The following is a 17,962-nucleotide window of genomic DNA, read 5'->3' on the forward strand; positions in this document are numbered from 1 at the left end:
TGTTTGGTTTAACTGTCCTATCAAAGAATCTTTTTTAAAACCTCCAAGTTATACAGTTGTTATGTAGTTTAAATTAAAAAATTAGATCACCTACCATGAAGGAAAATTATAAAAATTATAAAAGCAGGAGAAAAAGCTTTAGGTGCAAAAATTTCAAACTAGAAAATACAAAGTGACAGCAGATATTACAACTATGCATATAGTCGTGTAAATATCCTACTCAGCTAAAAGTTGTAAAGAAATGATAAACTCAGATGCACTGAAACAACTTTCCTAGAGGACACTTTATAAGAAACACTGAACAACATTTGAAAGGTCATTGAAAAAAATAAATTGGTAACATATCACTTTGCAAACTGACAAAAAAATAAATGATGTTTACATATGAAGAATACCAATTAGCAAATATTTATTAAAACTTATTATCTGCAAAATTTTTCTGAGACTATTTAATTTAATCAATTAACAAACAAACAAACATGGTACTAGAAATTGAACCCAGGGCTTCATGCATGCTAGGCAAGTGCCCTACCACCAACCTATATCCCCAGCTCCAGTTATTACTTTCATGACATGTTATGTTCATTTGGCATACAACTTAAAAAAATCATAAAAGACATTACATGGCTAAATAAAAAAGGAAAAATTGGAGGTAAATAATAAAGTAATAAATAACAAAGTACATTCCAACCTAATGGAGGAAAAAATATTAATGAAAATAAAACAAAACAGCTGGATGCGCTGGCCCACACTTGTAATCCCAGTGGACTGGGAGGCTGAGGCAGGAGGATCACAAGTTCAAAGCCAGCCTCAGCAACTTAGCAAAACCCTGTCTCAAAATAAAAATTAAAAAGGGCTGGGGATATGCCTCAGTGGTAAAGTGCCTCTTAGTCCTTGGTCCCCACCCCGCAACCCCCGAAAATAAAGAAAACAAAAAGACAATGAGAAGTAAAAAGTTTGAAGTCAATCCAAAAATAGCCATAATCATAATAAATTCTGATTAACTGACCTATGGAGAAAGGGTCCAGAACACACCTAAAACACAAGGATGAGAAGAGCCGAAAAGTTACTGAGCAAATACCAACTAAACGAAAGGCGGGGCAGGTGCAGTGGCGCAGGCCTGTGATCCCAGGGGCTTGGGAGGCTGAGGCAGGAGGATCTCGAGTTCAAAGCCAGCCTCAGCAAAAGTGAGGTGCCAAGCATTTCAGTGAGACCCTGTCTCTAAAACACAAAATAGGACTGGGATGTGGTTCAGTGGCCAAGTGCCCCTGAGTTCAATCCCTGGTATCAGCTCCCCCACCAAAACCCCAAACAAAACAAAACAAAAATAAAAAAGGAAAGGCAGCATAGTGTGTTAATCAGACAAAGCAGACTAAGGTCAAAAAGAGCATTAAATACAGAGGCTCAATTTTTGATACAGGATGAAGGGATACAAGGAGGAAGATTTGCCATGTTTGTCTCAAAAATGCATTAATGAAAACTATAGAATGCTAAAGAAAGAATTAGAGAAAACCTTAGAAGATGGAAAGATCTCCCTTATTCCTGAATAGACAGAATAAATATTGTCAAAATGAACACATTACCAAAAGCACTAAACAGATTTAATGTAATTCCAATCAAAATCTCATGACATCCTCATAGAAATAGAAAAAGCAGTCATGAAATTCATCTAGAAAAATAAAGAGACCCAGAATAGCTAAAGCCATCCTTAGCAAGAAAGTGCAGCATGTGGTATCACTAAACCAGACCTTAAACTATACTACAGGGTAACAGTAACAAAAACAGCATGGTATTGGCATCAAAACAGACTGGTAGACCAATGGTACAGAATAGAGAAGACAGAGACTAACCCACATAATTATAGTTATCTTATATTAGACAAAGGTGCCAAAGAAAGTACATTGGAGAAAAGATAGCCTATTCAACAAATGGTGCTGGGAAAACTGGAAATCCATCAACAAAATGAAATTAAACCCCTATCTCTCACCACACACAAAATTCAACTCAAAGTGGATCAAGGACTTAGGAAAAAGCCAAAGACCCTGCATCTAACAGAAGAAAAAGTAGGCCCAAATCTCCATCTTACATTAATAGATAAAGAGAAGGAGCCACACAGGGACAGCAGCAACACAAACTAAGATTTTCGGAGGTTGAACGGTTCCCTCCTCAGTCAGATCAGGCTGCAAAGCCCAGGCAAAGCTCTGTCCCTGCCCTCCCTGGGCTGGGCTGTGTTGTGAATCAGCTGAGCTGAGAGCTCACAGAGGACAGAAGATGTATCGTCACTATCACCAGCATCCATCAGTAAGTGCACAGCTGGCTCTTAGAGTGGATAAAACAACATATCAAAATTGACTCATCCAGGAATTTCGAAGTGCCAACAAACAGCACAAGAATATCAGTAGTTATTCTATTTTGGAGAAACATTTAAAAGAGAAAGACTGAGTGAATCTGAAGGACATACAACTGACCTAAGGAAATAAAACGTAGATTCCTGACTTATAATAGCGATTTGTCACATTTAGTAAAGAACTAGGTTAACTATAAGCATAAATCCATTAGGCAGCATTTTAAAAATATAACTCATTGATTACTTTGCCTGCTGTTTTCAACATAGTAAACAATTTTATAGAACACCCTATAGATAGCTGAAGAGGCACAAAGTATTGGTATTTTAGGTATTGTTAAAAATTGCTTGCTGGAGAACAAAGAATCTTTGGCATAGAAAAATCAAAGATTGGAGAGGACTGATTTGTTCAGACAGGGAAAAAATGACTTAAGGGTTTGCTGGGTGAGGTGATGCACACCTGTAATCCCAGCAGCTTGGGAGACTGAGGCAGAATACCTAGTTCAAAGCCAGCCTCAGCAAAAGTGAGGCACTAAGTAACTCTGTCTCTAATAAAATACAAAATAGGGCTGGGGATGTGGCTTAGTGGTCCAGTGCCCCTGAGTTCAATTCCCAGTACTCCTCCCACTGAAAGACTTAAAAGGTAATTCAGTTGGCCTAACAAGGCTAATAAAAGACACTGTTCTAAAAACAAGACGGAAAGATGACTAGAATTACAGCAGGTGGATTTTGAATATGTAGACATTCTTTTCTATACAGGTATAAAACTCTAAACAGTGAGGTTGTAGACAGCCTCCTTGTCTAGGTTTCTAATGCCTAGAATGCAATAAGAATGATCTGGAAGGACAGCATTTCTAAAATTGTGGGATTTTCATAGGTGTTCCAGAAAATAGGTTTATAATCAAGTAAGTGTAGTCAATGATGAATTAAAGCAGGTTTCTTTGCTGAAAGTTGTCTTAGAGGTTTTATTATGCTAATTGCACCGTGAATCTCAAAGAGGCACACACAGTGTCCCCAAATTTTGTCATCAGAACCTTCAGACAAAAATCACCTCCATCTTCCCAATTTTATAGTTGAATTCTTTTGTTTTTGTTTTTTTTTAAATAATTTTTTATTTATACATGACAATGGAATGCTTTACAATTCTTACTGCACATATAGAGCACAATTTTTCATCTCTGGTTGTATACAAAGTATATTCACACCAATTCGTGTCTTCATACATGTACTTTGGATAATAATGTCCACCACATTCCACCATCATTAATAACCCCAGCCCCCTCCCTTCCCCTCCCACGCCTCTACCCTATCTAGAGTTCGACTATTCCTCTCATGCTCCCTCTCCCTATCCCACTATGAATCAGCCTCCTTATACCAAAGAAAAAATTCAGCATTTGTTTTTTTTGGATTAGCTAACTTTACTTAGCATTATCTTCTCTAACTCCATCCATTTACCTGCAAATGCCATGATTTTATTCTCTTTTATTGCTGAGTAATATCCCATTGTGTATATATGCCACATTTTTTTTTTTATCCGTTCATCTATTGAAGGGCATCTGGGTTGGCTCCACAGTTTAGCCACTGTGAATTGTGCTGCTATAAACACTGATGTGGCTGTGTCCCTGTAGTATGCTGTTTTTAAGTCCTTTGGGTATAGACTGAGGAGAGGGATAGCTGGGTCATACAGTGGTTCCATTCCCAATTTTCCAAGAAATCTCCATACTGCTTTCTATATTGGCTGCACCAATTTGCAGTCCCACCAGCAGTGCATAGTTGAAATCTTATATCCAAAATTAGAGTTGCGTTTATTTTACAAAACTTGAGCTTGATTTCTCAACTCAAAGAATGAAGAATTAGGTTTTTATAAACTTAAGCTATTCTTACAACACCAAATATTTCAACAGCAGAGTCTCTGTAGTAATTATCACATTTATATGCCTTTATAGTTTTATAATAGCTAAAATCTTTGGAACAGAACCAAAGCTATTAGGGGTATGTGTCAAAGAAGAATCCACCACGTATGAGTAAGGAAGAGAAAGATACTAAAAGCAAAGAATAAATTCCATTTATCTATGTTTCATTGTAAGTGTTAACTATAATTATGAATACCACAGTTTTCAAGTATTCGGGTTCAAAACCCACAAGTTCTCTTAATTTATACTGTGTATACATTTTTTTTTTAAATTGACTTAGTGATTTCAGAGAAAAAAGCCTAATTTAGAATCTGATTATTCAGACAGGGCAATTAGCTAAAATTTATCATGAAATTAAAAAGCGTTTATAGGGCTGGGGTGCAGATCAGTGATAGAGCTCATGTGTGAAGCACTGGGTTTGGTCCTCAGCACACATAAAAATAAAATATATTGTGTCCAACTACGACTAAAAAAGATTTTTTAAAAAGTGTTTATAGTACAAATAAATTTTTGAATTTAGAGGATGTATTTCCTTTTAAAAAGTAATTCTTTTAAGTGCTTTAAAACACTTGTTTTATAGAAAAGTCATGTTAGTGTTGCTATTTCACTTTACCAACAAGAAATGTCTTCCTTTCTACGTGGGGATTTCCGCATTTCAGCATGCACCTTGATCGTACCTGAAGTGTGTGGTGGATGGGTTGCTACAGCATCTTGCTGCTCCTGCTTCTCTTGGAGGGGTTTGGGGGAGGAGTTGGAATCTCTGCCTTACAATGGATTAGTAGACAAGGGAAGAGCAGCCCCTGGCTGCTGTCTTCAGCAATGTCTGTTTACCAGCTGACTCTCTTACTGGTGGCTGGGCAGCTGACTTCTGGAATGTTCCCTGCTTTGTTAGCCTGCCTGAGACACTGAACCCTGCTGCACCAGTGCCTACACTGTGTATAAATATGACATGATTTCTGGTGAACAATTTTCTTCAGGGTCTGGAATTTAGGCTGCTGTGGGTGGGTGGGTGCAGAGGCAGAGAGGGTGTCTACAAGACCAGCCCCCAGGGAACACCCCGACTTTTGAGTCAAGCAGGCTTACCTGGGTAGAACCCAACACAAGTGTTACTGCATGTCACTACTGAATGAAGGTATACATCCTGCGTGAGGCCTCCTGGAAGACGGCTTGAAGGCTGTGCCTGGATTCTTCCATTTTAATATCTTACGTCCTTGGAGTAATAAATAATCTCTGTGTTCCAAGTGCCTTTATACCAAGGAGTGTAAATTTCTGTTAAATTACTCTCTCATACCAAGTCATTAAATATGTGAGAAGTCATAGAGCCTCTAAAACAACAATTCATAAGCCTCTCATTGATTTAATGTTTTAGAAGGTCGAGGAACAAAGCAATAAGTGACACTGTCTCAGGAGATATGAATAGTAACCTAGTGAGTGGGTTTGTCAACTTTTGATTTCTATATGCACATATGTATTACACTGTTCTTAAAGGTGCTTACAGTCTTGTATAGGAAAACAGACATACATGCAATAAAATATGATAGGCACATAGTCAGGATTATGAAATACTTGGGCTAGGTAAAGTTTCCCAAAAAAGCCCAAGATGAATATTGATGAGGCAGCCAAAAAGATTACACTGGTGAGGGGAAGTCATTTCGGTCAGAGGGCACAGGTGGCATAATGCACGCATTTAGTAACACCCCAAGTTCACCTGATCTCAGCACCAGAGATCAGAGAGGCTGCACACCAGGCAGAGGCTCTCGCTCTGCCCCAGCAAGGGCCACAGGGAGTCTCTGGAGGCAGGGCCACAGGGAAGGCCTGAAGCGGATAGGAGGACTACTTTAAGAGACCAAGTTCAAGGTGACCAGAGAAGAGCAGGATGTAGGTAGAGGATGACTACCACTGTACCCATCACCAAGAGGAGCAGGCAATGCAGCATGATCACTTAGAATGCTAGAACCTTATAGTAAGACACATTCACAAGACACTACAAGACAGTTCCTAGCAAAGAACAGTTACATGAATTGTAAAGAGAATCTGCGATTATTTTACCTTAACAGAAATTTACACTCCTTGAACATCTATCCCTAATTGCTAACAGGGGAAGCAGAATTAATGTGTGTATTGTGTAGGAAATGACTGTCTTCCAATTACAAGTTTTCCCAGATAATCTCTATGTGAGGGAGAGAAGTATAAGTGTAATATCATTAACTCCAAAGGGAGGTTACTGTCACATTTTCTGTTTAACCACTGTCTATTAATTCAAAATAATCAACTCTTCAAGGCTTTAGCTTTTCTAAAATTCATTTAAAGGAACATAGTACTTTTAAACTACAATTTTCATTGTATAAGAAGAAACCAATTTTGAGCTCTTGTGCTAAAAAATATAAACCAAGAAAATCACAGTCTTGAAACAAACTGGAATGATGGCCTGGCTGGTAGCTCTTCTCTATTACTAATTATCTACTGTCATTAGATAACTAGTAATAAGCTAATTTGTAAAAAGTTATCTCATATATACCATAATGTTCAGTCTAGAAACATTAGCACAAGAGGAAAAATAAGTTTGAGACTTTTACATGAGAATCCGGAGGACAAGAACTGATATTTATCTATAATTTTTGGCTTATTTTATTATTTCTGTGGTACCTATGAACTCTATTAATTTTACATTTCTGATTATTGCTACATATTTCATATTCTACTCTGTTTTTGAAACTGAGGGTAAGTAACACATAATATACCTCTAAGAATTAGGTATAAATTGATTCTGTCAGTAAACCAGGTTTTGGGTAGATGATTGATAGGATTGAGGTTCACTTTAAAGTCCTACTTAAAAACATACTCTCATATCAGACTTCAAATTAGAGATGAGTTTGAGGGTCATATATCATCTTGATCTATGACATCCTTAAGTACTGAATTATAAAAAAACAGCTTTGAGAAATCAGAATCTTAAAACCTATGCAACATAATTAGAAGCAAGTTCATTTTTATTTGATTTCAGGAAAAAATAACGAAAACTTGACAATTATTATGCCAATCAGGTTTTTAAAAAATTTAAGTTGCATTCTTCAACAAAATACTCAAAGAGTACCCAATATTCAAAGGATATCAATTTGGATTACAGTTATTTTGTCATGACACACTTGAAGAGAACACCAGATATATCTGCACACAGATTTCTTTTTATTTTATTCCCATGCAGTGCATGCAGCTAAATATAGTTTGTGAAAAGCAACCTGCTTTACAAGGTTTAACAGAGTTCAGTAAGTTCAAAGGAATATTAACTGTTAATAGGAAAGATGGTTAGCTGTGGAAAGAGAGGACCTGGCAAATCCATCATAAAGAAGAAATAAAGAAGGAACATTCTGAATTACCTCATTATTCTATCACCTATTGTAGTTCCTCTGATATTAAATCTAGTGAAGGGAACACAATAACTAAAGTCACTTACAAAGACTCCAAAGAACCAAATATGTAAAGCATTAAGGTTACCACTTTCACCATCAATCATCTCAATCTAAAAAGAAATTTGCTTCCCTTTGTGACTTAGGGCATTAAAGAAGAATATGTCATCCAACTAAATGTGTACAAAGAAATTAAGCAAACAGACACAATCACTGAAGAAAGATTAGAAGGAAGACATTGCTCTCAATCTCTTTTATCTTTCAAATAAATAGAACTGAACCTGTCACAGAACGTGGGGAACTGTACTGAGTCATGAATACCATCCCCTGGAACACCTACATTATGCTCCGCAGAGCTGAGCTGTGCTTTGGGAAATAAATCATTAGGCCTGGAGCTGACTCATGTGGCCTAAGCACAAGAGGATATAGAAGCAGCAAGCAAAGAGTAACAGGGTTTTTACCTCCCTAGGAGACCAGTTCTTTTTCTTTACTTTTTTGCCTCTGCAATTTTCTTTAATAAAGAGTAAACTAGAATCACCAAAAACATGGAATGAGTGGTTATAATGATGACTGCTAACACAGGTTGGCAAATTCACAGTACAAAGAATTCTGGCTTTAAAAACAATGGCCACCTTCCACAGAGACCAGAGTAGGTGGATACACCCACAACGCTATGCAAATAATATACACTTTTAAAAAATGATTAATAGGCAACATGGGATTAATCTTTTTTAAAAATATTTTTTAGTTGTTGATGGACCTTTACTTATTTATTAATTTATATGTGGTTCTGAGAATAGAACATGCTAGGCAAGCGCTCTACCACTTGAGTCAAAACCTCAGCCCAGGATTAATATCTTTAATCTCTAGGGAGAAAATTGTTAAAGCTTCTTAATTAAACTGAGGCTACAACTAAAATTATTCAACATCAAGTGAGCACTGCTTCAGGAAGTTTCATTTGCTTGTTTTGCACATCAATTTCATTTTCCTCTTAAATTCAGCAAGAGAAGAGCTACCAGCCAGGCCATCATTCCAAGGACTGCTCCACAGTGGATCTGACATTAAAAACTGCATCTCTTCCGCCATTCCAAGAGCACACACTTGACCTTCTGAATGCATCCCATAGGCAGTAAGGGGCACCTGTGCTAATCTCATGTGTTGCTTTTTAATTCCAGGATACAAAGCATATATGTATTTATTTCATTTTTAGATTCATTTTCCATTTAATTTCTAATATTAATATTTAATATATTCTTGCCCTAGACAAAGTTTAAGGGACCAAAATATGTGGTGATTCATATAGTCCATTGTCTTAAACTTTGGAATTCTGCCAGTAAAGGCATTTTCCACAGCCTATGGCTTGGTTTCTCTCTATATGACTGACTGACTTTAGGACAGGGATCTGCAAACTGTAGCCAGCTGTTTTTGTAATGACCTTTAGATTAAGAACAGTTTTTACATCTTAAAATGCTTATATTTAAAATGTTATATAAGTACCTCATAATAGTCTCTACTTTGCTTCTAGGTCAGCAAAGCCTAAAATATTTATTATCTAGTCCTTTAGGAAAAGAATCTGCTGACCTCTGCTGTACAGGGTCCCAGTTATATTCATACAGACTTGCTACAGTTAATCAGAAGAGCATTCCGTTTAAAACTATCTATGTTAGTTGTTAAGGCCATTTTTCCTAAGACATCCTTCTCATGCTTGATCTCAGTCCAAAAGTGAAAACCTGGGTCATTTCTAATTAACCAATTTATAAGAATGCAAATTTTTAAAAAAATCATTACTCTGCAATACAAGGAACTGCTGTGATATTTTTAGATTACACTTGTCCAAAATAACTTATCTATGTCTTTTAAATTTCATTTAAAAAATTACATTTGGAAAAATAAAATTGAAGTAAAATTAAATTGGGGCAATAAATTATGAGATCCATTATGGAGTTGTTCATATGCATTAAGGTGTAGGTTTAATTAACTATGCACTTTTACCATATTTTCTTTTGGGACCAGTAACTAAGCTAATGTACCCTAACTAAACTAATACGGACTGGGCTTTTTAAACGGCAGCAATGAGGGACCTCTACAATATGCACATGTTTAGGGGGTCATTTCATCCATGTGTGATTGTAAGAGCCAAATGTTCCAGTTTTCATGGCAGCACTTCAGGATTCTTAGCCTCTTCAGATACAAAAACTCATCTTATCACATGCCTAAATTACAAGCTGGTAAATAATAATTCTCAAGTTCTTAAGAAACAAAATTATCTCTTAAGACTTTCTTTCTTTAGAATAAAAGTCAACTTATCTATCCCTTTAAATTTAGAAGTAACAACTGGTAGTAGTCTCAAGGATAAAGCACTCTTTTAAAAGTGCAGAAATATTAAAAGCATACTTCTTATAGGTAATTCAAATTAAGTCAAGATGGTGCTAAGGAGGTTAGAAACTAAAAAAAAAAAGGAAAATTCTCACCATTTGTAAATTCTTAAAAGAGAAAATAATAATCCAAATCTCAAAGGAACAACTTATGTAATTATAAAATGAGTACTCATCATGCTAGTATCACTGCAGTATATGTGTTTGTGTGTATTTATATACATAAATACTATTTTTACTTAATTTCATATATTTATTAAATTTGTTTTCCATGTTTTAAATAGCTTGTATATTTCTTCAATAATTACTAAGTATCTTGAGGGGTAAGAATTTTATTATTCTTTTACTATTCAGTAAGTTTATTACTGTGACCTGTAAAATAAAACAAAATAATATACAGGGCAAACTAAGGTTAACATCCAAACTGAGCATAGAGAATATAAATAACATTTAATTTTTAAAAAGGTAAGGAAACCAATGTGAACCTAGGATGTTTTTAAATCTGGATTTAACCATGAGAGTTTATGCATAAAATGGGGTCACAGTTCTAGGCTGATGTCCATAATTACCAACTTTGGAAGATCCTGCTAGTCTAGTTCAGAACCTGGGTTTCCTGGGTTAATGAAGCTATCAGGTGCCAACTGTGGCAGATCCAAACCCTAAGAAAATCCCTAAAACATATAAATCATCTAAGTATTATGTAAATGGTAAGTAAATGATAATCTCTATAGAAAGATATTACAGTTTCTGGATTCTCTAGGATTCTTATTCCCTCAAACCCTCCTTTCTCATTGATGTCATATTACTGGGTTTAAAAAGAAAATTTTCCTTACGTCAAGGATATACAAAACTCCTTTTAGCACCTCAGTTTCCTCAGCTTAGCATAAAAAGGTGTTACTTAGCCTGAACAGAAGATGCTAAATAATTACAATTTTCTGCACAGAAGATGCTAAATAATTACAATTTTCTGCAAGTGTCTAATAGCCATTAAAAATACATTAATTCTTTAAATAAATGAACACAGAAAGTGATATGGTACACATAATTAGAAACTGGACACTAAAATTTTGTTTTTATGAACAATACAGAAGAAAAAATTTTAAATTAAAAATATAACTTACATACATAGAAGACTATAAGTGAATAAGCTTAAGTAATTATAGAACACAGTTTTTCACTCAGGGTGTGGAAACCATCATCTTGATTTTCAAATTGTACTGTGTTTGTTAACTTTATCTGCATATATTATGAGGTGATGACATTGTAAGGGACTCTGCTCTGGGTATGGAAAGAAAAAGAAGTAACTTTTACTCATCTAAAATATATATTAAGGGGGCTGGGTAGTGGCTCAGCAGTAGAACACTTGCCTAACACACGTGAGGCCCTGAGTTTGATCCTCAGCACCACATAAAAATGAATAAATAAAATAAAGGTATTGTGTCCATCTACAATTAAAAAATAAACAAATATTTAAAAAATAAAATAATATATTAAGAATGCTAAGGACTAAATGGGTGGTAGGAAAAGAGAAGACGTTTGATTCAAAGCACAAATGCACTTGCTGTGCATTTGAAAACAGTCTCATGGCAAAGTAAACACTTCCCAAAGATGACCAAGGAAGGGCATATCCTTTCCAATTAGAGAAAGGGGTTTCCATTGATCCCCAAGGTCATGCTGCTCAGGGTTTTTACTTGTCATCTGTCAGTTTTTCTCTCTTGGAGCTGCTGCTCACTGTCATTGTTTTTTAAGTCTACATGGCCACAGAGAATAAATATCTTGGGGTTATTTAACACAGCCATCATTTAGTGTTTTCAGTGTGAGCCAGGTCCTATGACTGACTGATTTTTAATTCTTACTAAAATGTCAGCTGAATGTAAATATGTGAAATGGTCTGAACAGAACCTCACTCCTGTGTAAACTAGGATTTTAAGAATAAACTGGATTTTCTGGAATAAGACAGAACTTACAATGACATGATATCACTGATTATAGTAAGTTTTCTACAAGTATGGAATGTATTATTTATTTTATCTCCTAAAAAATAAAATATGTTCTTGTGATCACATATAGAAAAATGGAAAATAATATGAACGTATCAGCAATTCAATTTTTTATTGTTGCTACAATATTTGTTACTGTAATTTTTCATTTTCTAAATCAAGTCATTAAGCTTATTAAAAAGTCAGAGCCAGCAGGAAAGCAGAAAAAGTTAATATAAAACAAAAACAAAACAGATAAAGGTCAGAGTACCTATAAGGCAATCTGACAACTAAATATAACTTAGCTTTAAGAACAACCTTTTGGTCAATGTTAACATTCCTTTCTCTTCCTCTGCAAACTGAGGAGTAAGCTGCTCTGTACAGAGACACAGAGTAAAGATGACTTTTTATTTCTCTCTTAATGCAATCTGTTCAAAGAATATGCTATGAAAATAATTTACTGTGGGTTATACTACGAGAAACCCTAAGGAAGGGATGAAAAACAGGCTCTCTTATGTGACTTTTCAACAAACCCCCGTGAAATGTGCTTTTTACAGCTTAAGCTAATTAAAACTTTACTCACCTATCACCAGGTCCTGTTCGATACCTTGCACCTGGTATCAGCACTGGGTCATCATCACTGTCATCTGTGTCCTGGAGCGCAGAGTCCCTGGCTGATGTTTCCTCATGAGCCAAAGGACCGATGGCTTCTGTTTGGGACTGGGGCTCAGGACTGATATTAGTTTCTATGGCAGCACTCTCAGTCCTGTTCTGATCTACAGTTTCCAGTTCCTTGTCTTTTTCAGACAAAGTAGATTCTTCTGGAACCCCACAAGGGCTATCAAGACTGAGATCATTCCTTTCTCCAGAGCTGGAATCCAATGGCTCAGCTGTGAAGTTATCTAATTGTGTTGACAGAAAATAAAGCAGCACCTAACAATTAGCGATATGGACAACATCACTTAACCTAACTTAGTTGCTGACAAAATAAATATGAAATTTCATTCCTCAACGAGGAAAGCTGTACAACACACCCATTTAGAGGTGGTCTCTAACTATGGAGGACTAACACAGATTAAGTTTGTTCATTTCCCCTTAAGAAGCAATTATGTAGAGAGAGCAAGAAAACTTACCTATATCTACACAGCTCTGAACTGGGTTTTCTGCAGATGTACCTTCCTCATATTCTGGCATATTCTCTGATACTTCTTCAGAGGCTTCTGGAAATAAATCAAATCATTATTAAATCTTAATTTTTTTGAAAAATAAATACCAACTTAATACTCCAGCTTCCCTACAGATGAAGTGTCATAGAAACCTTTGACATTTAGACAGAACTTTACCCCAGTACAATGCAAATATATATTTGTGCACAGAACTGTACAAACGCAATCAAGGGTAGATGGGCCCACTTCCTCTTTCCAAAGTCCAGGCCCTGAGCTTTGTTGAGTTCTATATGCAGAATATCTGCTTTAGATTACCCCTCACTGCTGATATAACTTGTTCATGCTTTTTCTAACCTAAAAACATAATTCATTTGTAACTTCATTTATCAAGCATTTACTGAATATCTCCAGTGTTCTAGTCTCTGTGCTGGACACTAAAACCTAACTAATGTTTGTGTAACAATATTCTACTAGGAAAGGGTTCTAAAAAGTTCCCTAAATGGCATTTCATGGGCATCATTCACACTTTGTTAAGCCTTGACTGCTTCTGTTTTCCCCCTATAAACCATCTACACTGTTTAATAATCAAGACATACAATGGATTTCACTGCCACATATGAAACTGGAACAGTTCAAATTAACACTTATATCTCACACATTCACATCAAAATGACCACTCATCCTAGTCCTGGTATCTACACGTGGGACTATGCTTCACTATGCCTTCCTGTGACGGCCTAAGGTCCCCCCCTTTTGTGTTTGCTACTTATCAATATAAGAGCTGGGCTACAGTAGGTTAAGAGTAACCTGTTAAACATAACAAAAGTGCAGCCCTGGAGGGAACAGAAAAAACAGGTGGACATCCAACACTGGGGATTCATAAAGACAAAACAAAAAAAACCCTTACTTGTTTCACTATCTCCTTCTGGTGCCTGCATGGAGCTCTGCGGACCCAAGGATCCCTCCTGACCCTCAGATTTGCAATGGCTCCCATTTCCTCTAGAACTTGAGGCTGTACTGCTCCTACCACCAAAACAAGACAAATGGTTCCACCACAAAGTTAATAAAAGTGAACTTTAAGGATGCTTTTTGTTTTACAACTAGAGAAGTACAGCAGAAAATTCAGAATAGAAATTAAAAACAAAAGATTAATCTAACATACTTTCAGTATAAAGAAGATTTTAAAATGAGGAACACCTGTTCACTGTTTTGATGCTTCTATGATCTAGTATGCATTTCTACACATCTGTGTGCATCCGCACACCAGGGTATAAATCCAGGGCATCTTAAGCTACACCCCTCTAGCCCTGGTCTCTATGAAATTTTAAGTGAATTATATTTGACTCTCTCTTTGTCTACAGCTAGACACCAGACTTCAATTTTTAATGGTTTTATAGATTTTGATCATATGCCCTTTTAGACTGTGGTTCAGACTATTTTTATATTAATACTTGAATGGAAGGCTGTTCATTTCTTTGGTCTCTGAAATACTCCCCCATTGATCCTTTCCAGTTCTGGTTTGTTGTTCAAATATGACAGCAGCCAGGTATGGTGGCACATGCCTATAATCTCAGTGGCTCAGAAGGCTAAAACAGGAGGATCTCAAGTTCAAAGCCGGCCCCATCAACTTCGCAAGGCCCTATGCAACTTGGCAAGACCCTGTCTCTAAATATAAAATGGGCTAGGGATGTGGCTCAGTGGTCAAGTACTTCTGGTTTCAATCCCTGGTACCCCAAACAAAAACAAAACAGAATAACACAACAAAAACAACAAAAAATCAAATACAGCAGAAGACTAAGCATTATGATTTATCAAAAGAGGTGATGGTTTCTGTTTTAGTTTTAAAACCCACCTGATTATAGCTGTGGTGCTATTAGTATTCTGGCCACAAGAGAGTACTAAACTAATTTAAATGAGCAATTTTCACTGAGTATTCTGTGACAAGTTTCCGGAAATGTGTAAGGAGGAATTGCGTCGGAAAGAATATAATGTATTATAACATGACAGATTAAAATTGAATTCATGAAAATGCAATAATTCTCTAAATTCAGAATAAATATGAAGAAGTAAGCTTAAGAAAGACAATAACTTAAAATGTTAATTATAGTTGAACAGCAGTAACCCAATAAACAATGCAAATTATTATGAATTTTTGCCAAGATTTTATAACAACCCTTTTAGACTAATTGCAAAAGTAAATTTGATATTTTTAAAAAGCATACATGTATAAATTGGTATTATTTCAAATAAGAATATATACCTACAAGAGTATATATGCAGAGAAAAATGTCAAGAGAGCTATGTACCAGTGTTGCAAGTGTCATCCTAATAGGATCACTACAGGTGAAATTTTTAATGCTGATTTGTTTATTTTTGCAATGAATGTGCATTTCTTTTTAACCAGTAGGAAATAGGCAGCCACTGAGGTAAAGATAAGCCACTATATGTTTCTTTTTCCCACAGAGAAAGCTGTGGTATAGGTATGAATAAAATGCTTAGTGTATAAGTCATAATAATTAAAACATTATGGTACCGGTGTAGGAATATAGAGATATTCATGGAAAAGACACGCTATCCAAATAAATACATTTAGCATAGTTAACATGGCATTTTAGATCACAGAGAAAAAAAACTGTTTAATAAATGATACTGGGACAAAGGAACAGTCGTGCAGAACAACTAATGCTATAGCTCTATATTGTATTTTATAGGAAAATAAATTCCATAAGTATTAAGTATATAGTTTTTAATATAAAACCATAAAAAAGAGGAAAATAAAAAGAAAATTTCTCCTTAATTTTAGGAAAGACAAAGCTTTTCTAAGCATGAGCTCACAGGTAGAAATCAGAAAGCAAAACCACCCTAAGTAAACTACAAAAGGAACACCAAACTGGGAAAAATATTTGCAACATAAAACAAGTTATATCCTCAATTCTATAATAAATAGACATCATAAGTCAATAACAAATCTTCAAAATAAACCTTTGAAGTAGGATTATTTTGTAAGCCTACTCATTTCTAGTAAAACATGCTCATTTCTAGGTAAGAAAACTGATAAGAGCGGTTCCACAGCTTGTTAAACCAGAGTCCAAGTTGTATGTCCTACTACTTCATTTGTCACCAAAGAAACTAAATAAAAGCAAGACACCATATTGGATTAAAAAAAAAAAAAAAGACTGCATACTTTTGAGGGCCCTTTTGAAAAAAAAAAAGAATGGAATTATGACTTTTCCTAAAACAATGTTTTTATAAGAAGTCAGTCAGTCTGTTTTATACAGAAACATGAGAAAAGACAAGGCAAAGTAAAGGGCCACAGATATGATTTTAAAATGTTAAGATCAAAAGCCAGGGCTCATGAAGAAACCCGATGACTGCACCTTTAACGCCTGCCTAGACCCCAGGCACTTTTCACTACCTCCCCTTCCTTTCCTCACTTTTCTTGGCACGGGGGGATTGAACTCAGGGGCTCTCAACCACTGAGCCACATCCCCAGCCCTATTATGTATTTTATTTGGAGACAGGGTCTCACTGAGTTGCTTAGCACCTCACTTTTTACTAAGGCTGGCCTTGAACTTGTGATCCTCCTCTTCAGCCTCCTGAGCCTCTGGGATTACAGGCGTGCGCCACAGCACCCAGCTTATCATCGCCTTTGAATGGTTCTGACTTGTACCTATGGCATACCCTCAGTGCAGAAATCAAAACATCTTCAATTCTTTTTTTTTTTTTTTAGTTTTCGGTGGACATAACATCATTGTTTGTATGTGGTGCTGAGGATCGAACCCGGGCCGTACACATGCCAGGCGAGCGAGCTACCACTTGAGCCACATCCCCAGCCCCTTCTTCAACTCTTCTAGATACCTTCTCCTTGTTGGTTGGCCTTCCCTGCTACCTCTCTCCCGTTGGCACTCCTCTTCAGCTACATTGGTCTCTTAAAGATCCATGCACACAGGTCTGCTTCTGTCTCACTGGTTTTCTGCCTAGAATGCATATAGGGAAAGCCCTGCACACACAAATGGCCCTCTGTTCAAGGGTTTGCCCAGTGTTACAACCTCCATGATGCCGACCCCTCCCTTGGTCTCCTGATCACCTCTACCTGTTCCACTTTCTCTCATGGTGCTCCGGACCCCCTAACACTCTACGCAGAACACTTCATCACTATGTTCACTGTTTCTTTCACCTAGAATGTAAGCTCTGGCATAGCAAAGATTCTCTTATCTATTTTTTTCACTGATCCATTTCCAGTGTCTAGAATTGTCCCTGGAATATTAGGTATTCAATAATACTTCAAACCCTACTTAATGAAAGATTTTAATATACACATATAAACAGTGAATGGAATAAAACCGATATTATCATGTATCAACATATAGTTATATGTCAATAAATAACTACTATGTAGTGTTAGTACATAAGATATTTTATATTAATAGCATGTGATATTATAATATATAATTAAATGTTAATTTCAAATAAAATATAGTCTATAAATTGATATAATTATGGAATTATATCAATACACGATCATATATCAAGAAATAATACACTGTTGATATCAATTGACATTAATATATTCATATTAATAAATTTAAATAAAAAATGTAAATATCTCATCAAAAAAGACAGTAGGCACTGACAAAGAATAAGAAGCTTACATGATTTTTTTAAATGTAAGAATCAGAGCAATGTGTATTATCAGATGTCATTAAAGAGAACCTATACAACCATTAAATAAACACAAAGTTCAACCTTATTAGTGATAAATTAAATAACAATTAAAA

General features: G+C 35.8%; 1 protein-coding gene across 6 annotated transcripts in view; it reads right to left on the reverse strand.

Annotated features, from left to right (window-relative positions):
• Positions 1-17,962, reverse strand: part of Dcaf6 (DDB1 and CUL4 associated factor 6) — a 117,109-nt gene that overhangs the window by 11,807 nt on the left and 87,340 nt on the right. For 3 of the 6 annotated variants that reach the window (XM_077802819.1, XM_077802820.1, XM_077802817.1), the window contains 4 exons: positions 14,092-14,207; positions 13,152-13,238; positions 12,602-12,920; positions 7,635-7,676 (listed from right to left, as the gene is read on the reverse strand). In XM_077802819.1, coding sequence (XP_077658945.1) covers positions 7,635-7,676; positions 12,602-12,920; positions 13,152-13,238; positions 14,092-14,207 — 564 coding nt within the window. The remainder of the gene's footprint in view (positions 1-7,634; positions 7,677-12,601; positions 12,921-13,151; positions 13,239-14,091; positions 14,208-17,962) is intronic. The other 3 variants (XM_077802822.1, XM_077802818.1, XM_077802821.1) reach the window with 2 other exon arrangements.

Source organism: Urocitellus parryii, chromosome 9 (assembly GCF_045843805.1).
Source record: "Urocitellus parryii isolate mUroPar1 chromosome 9, mUroPar1.hap1, whole genome shotgun sequence".
In the NCBI taxonomy this organism is placed as follows: Eukaryota; Metazoa; Chordata; class Mammalia; order Rodentia; family Sciuridae; genus Urocitellus; species Urocitellus parryii.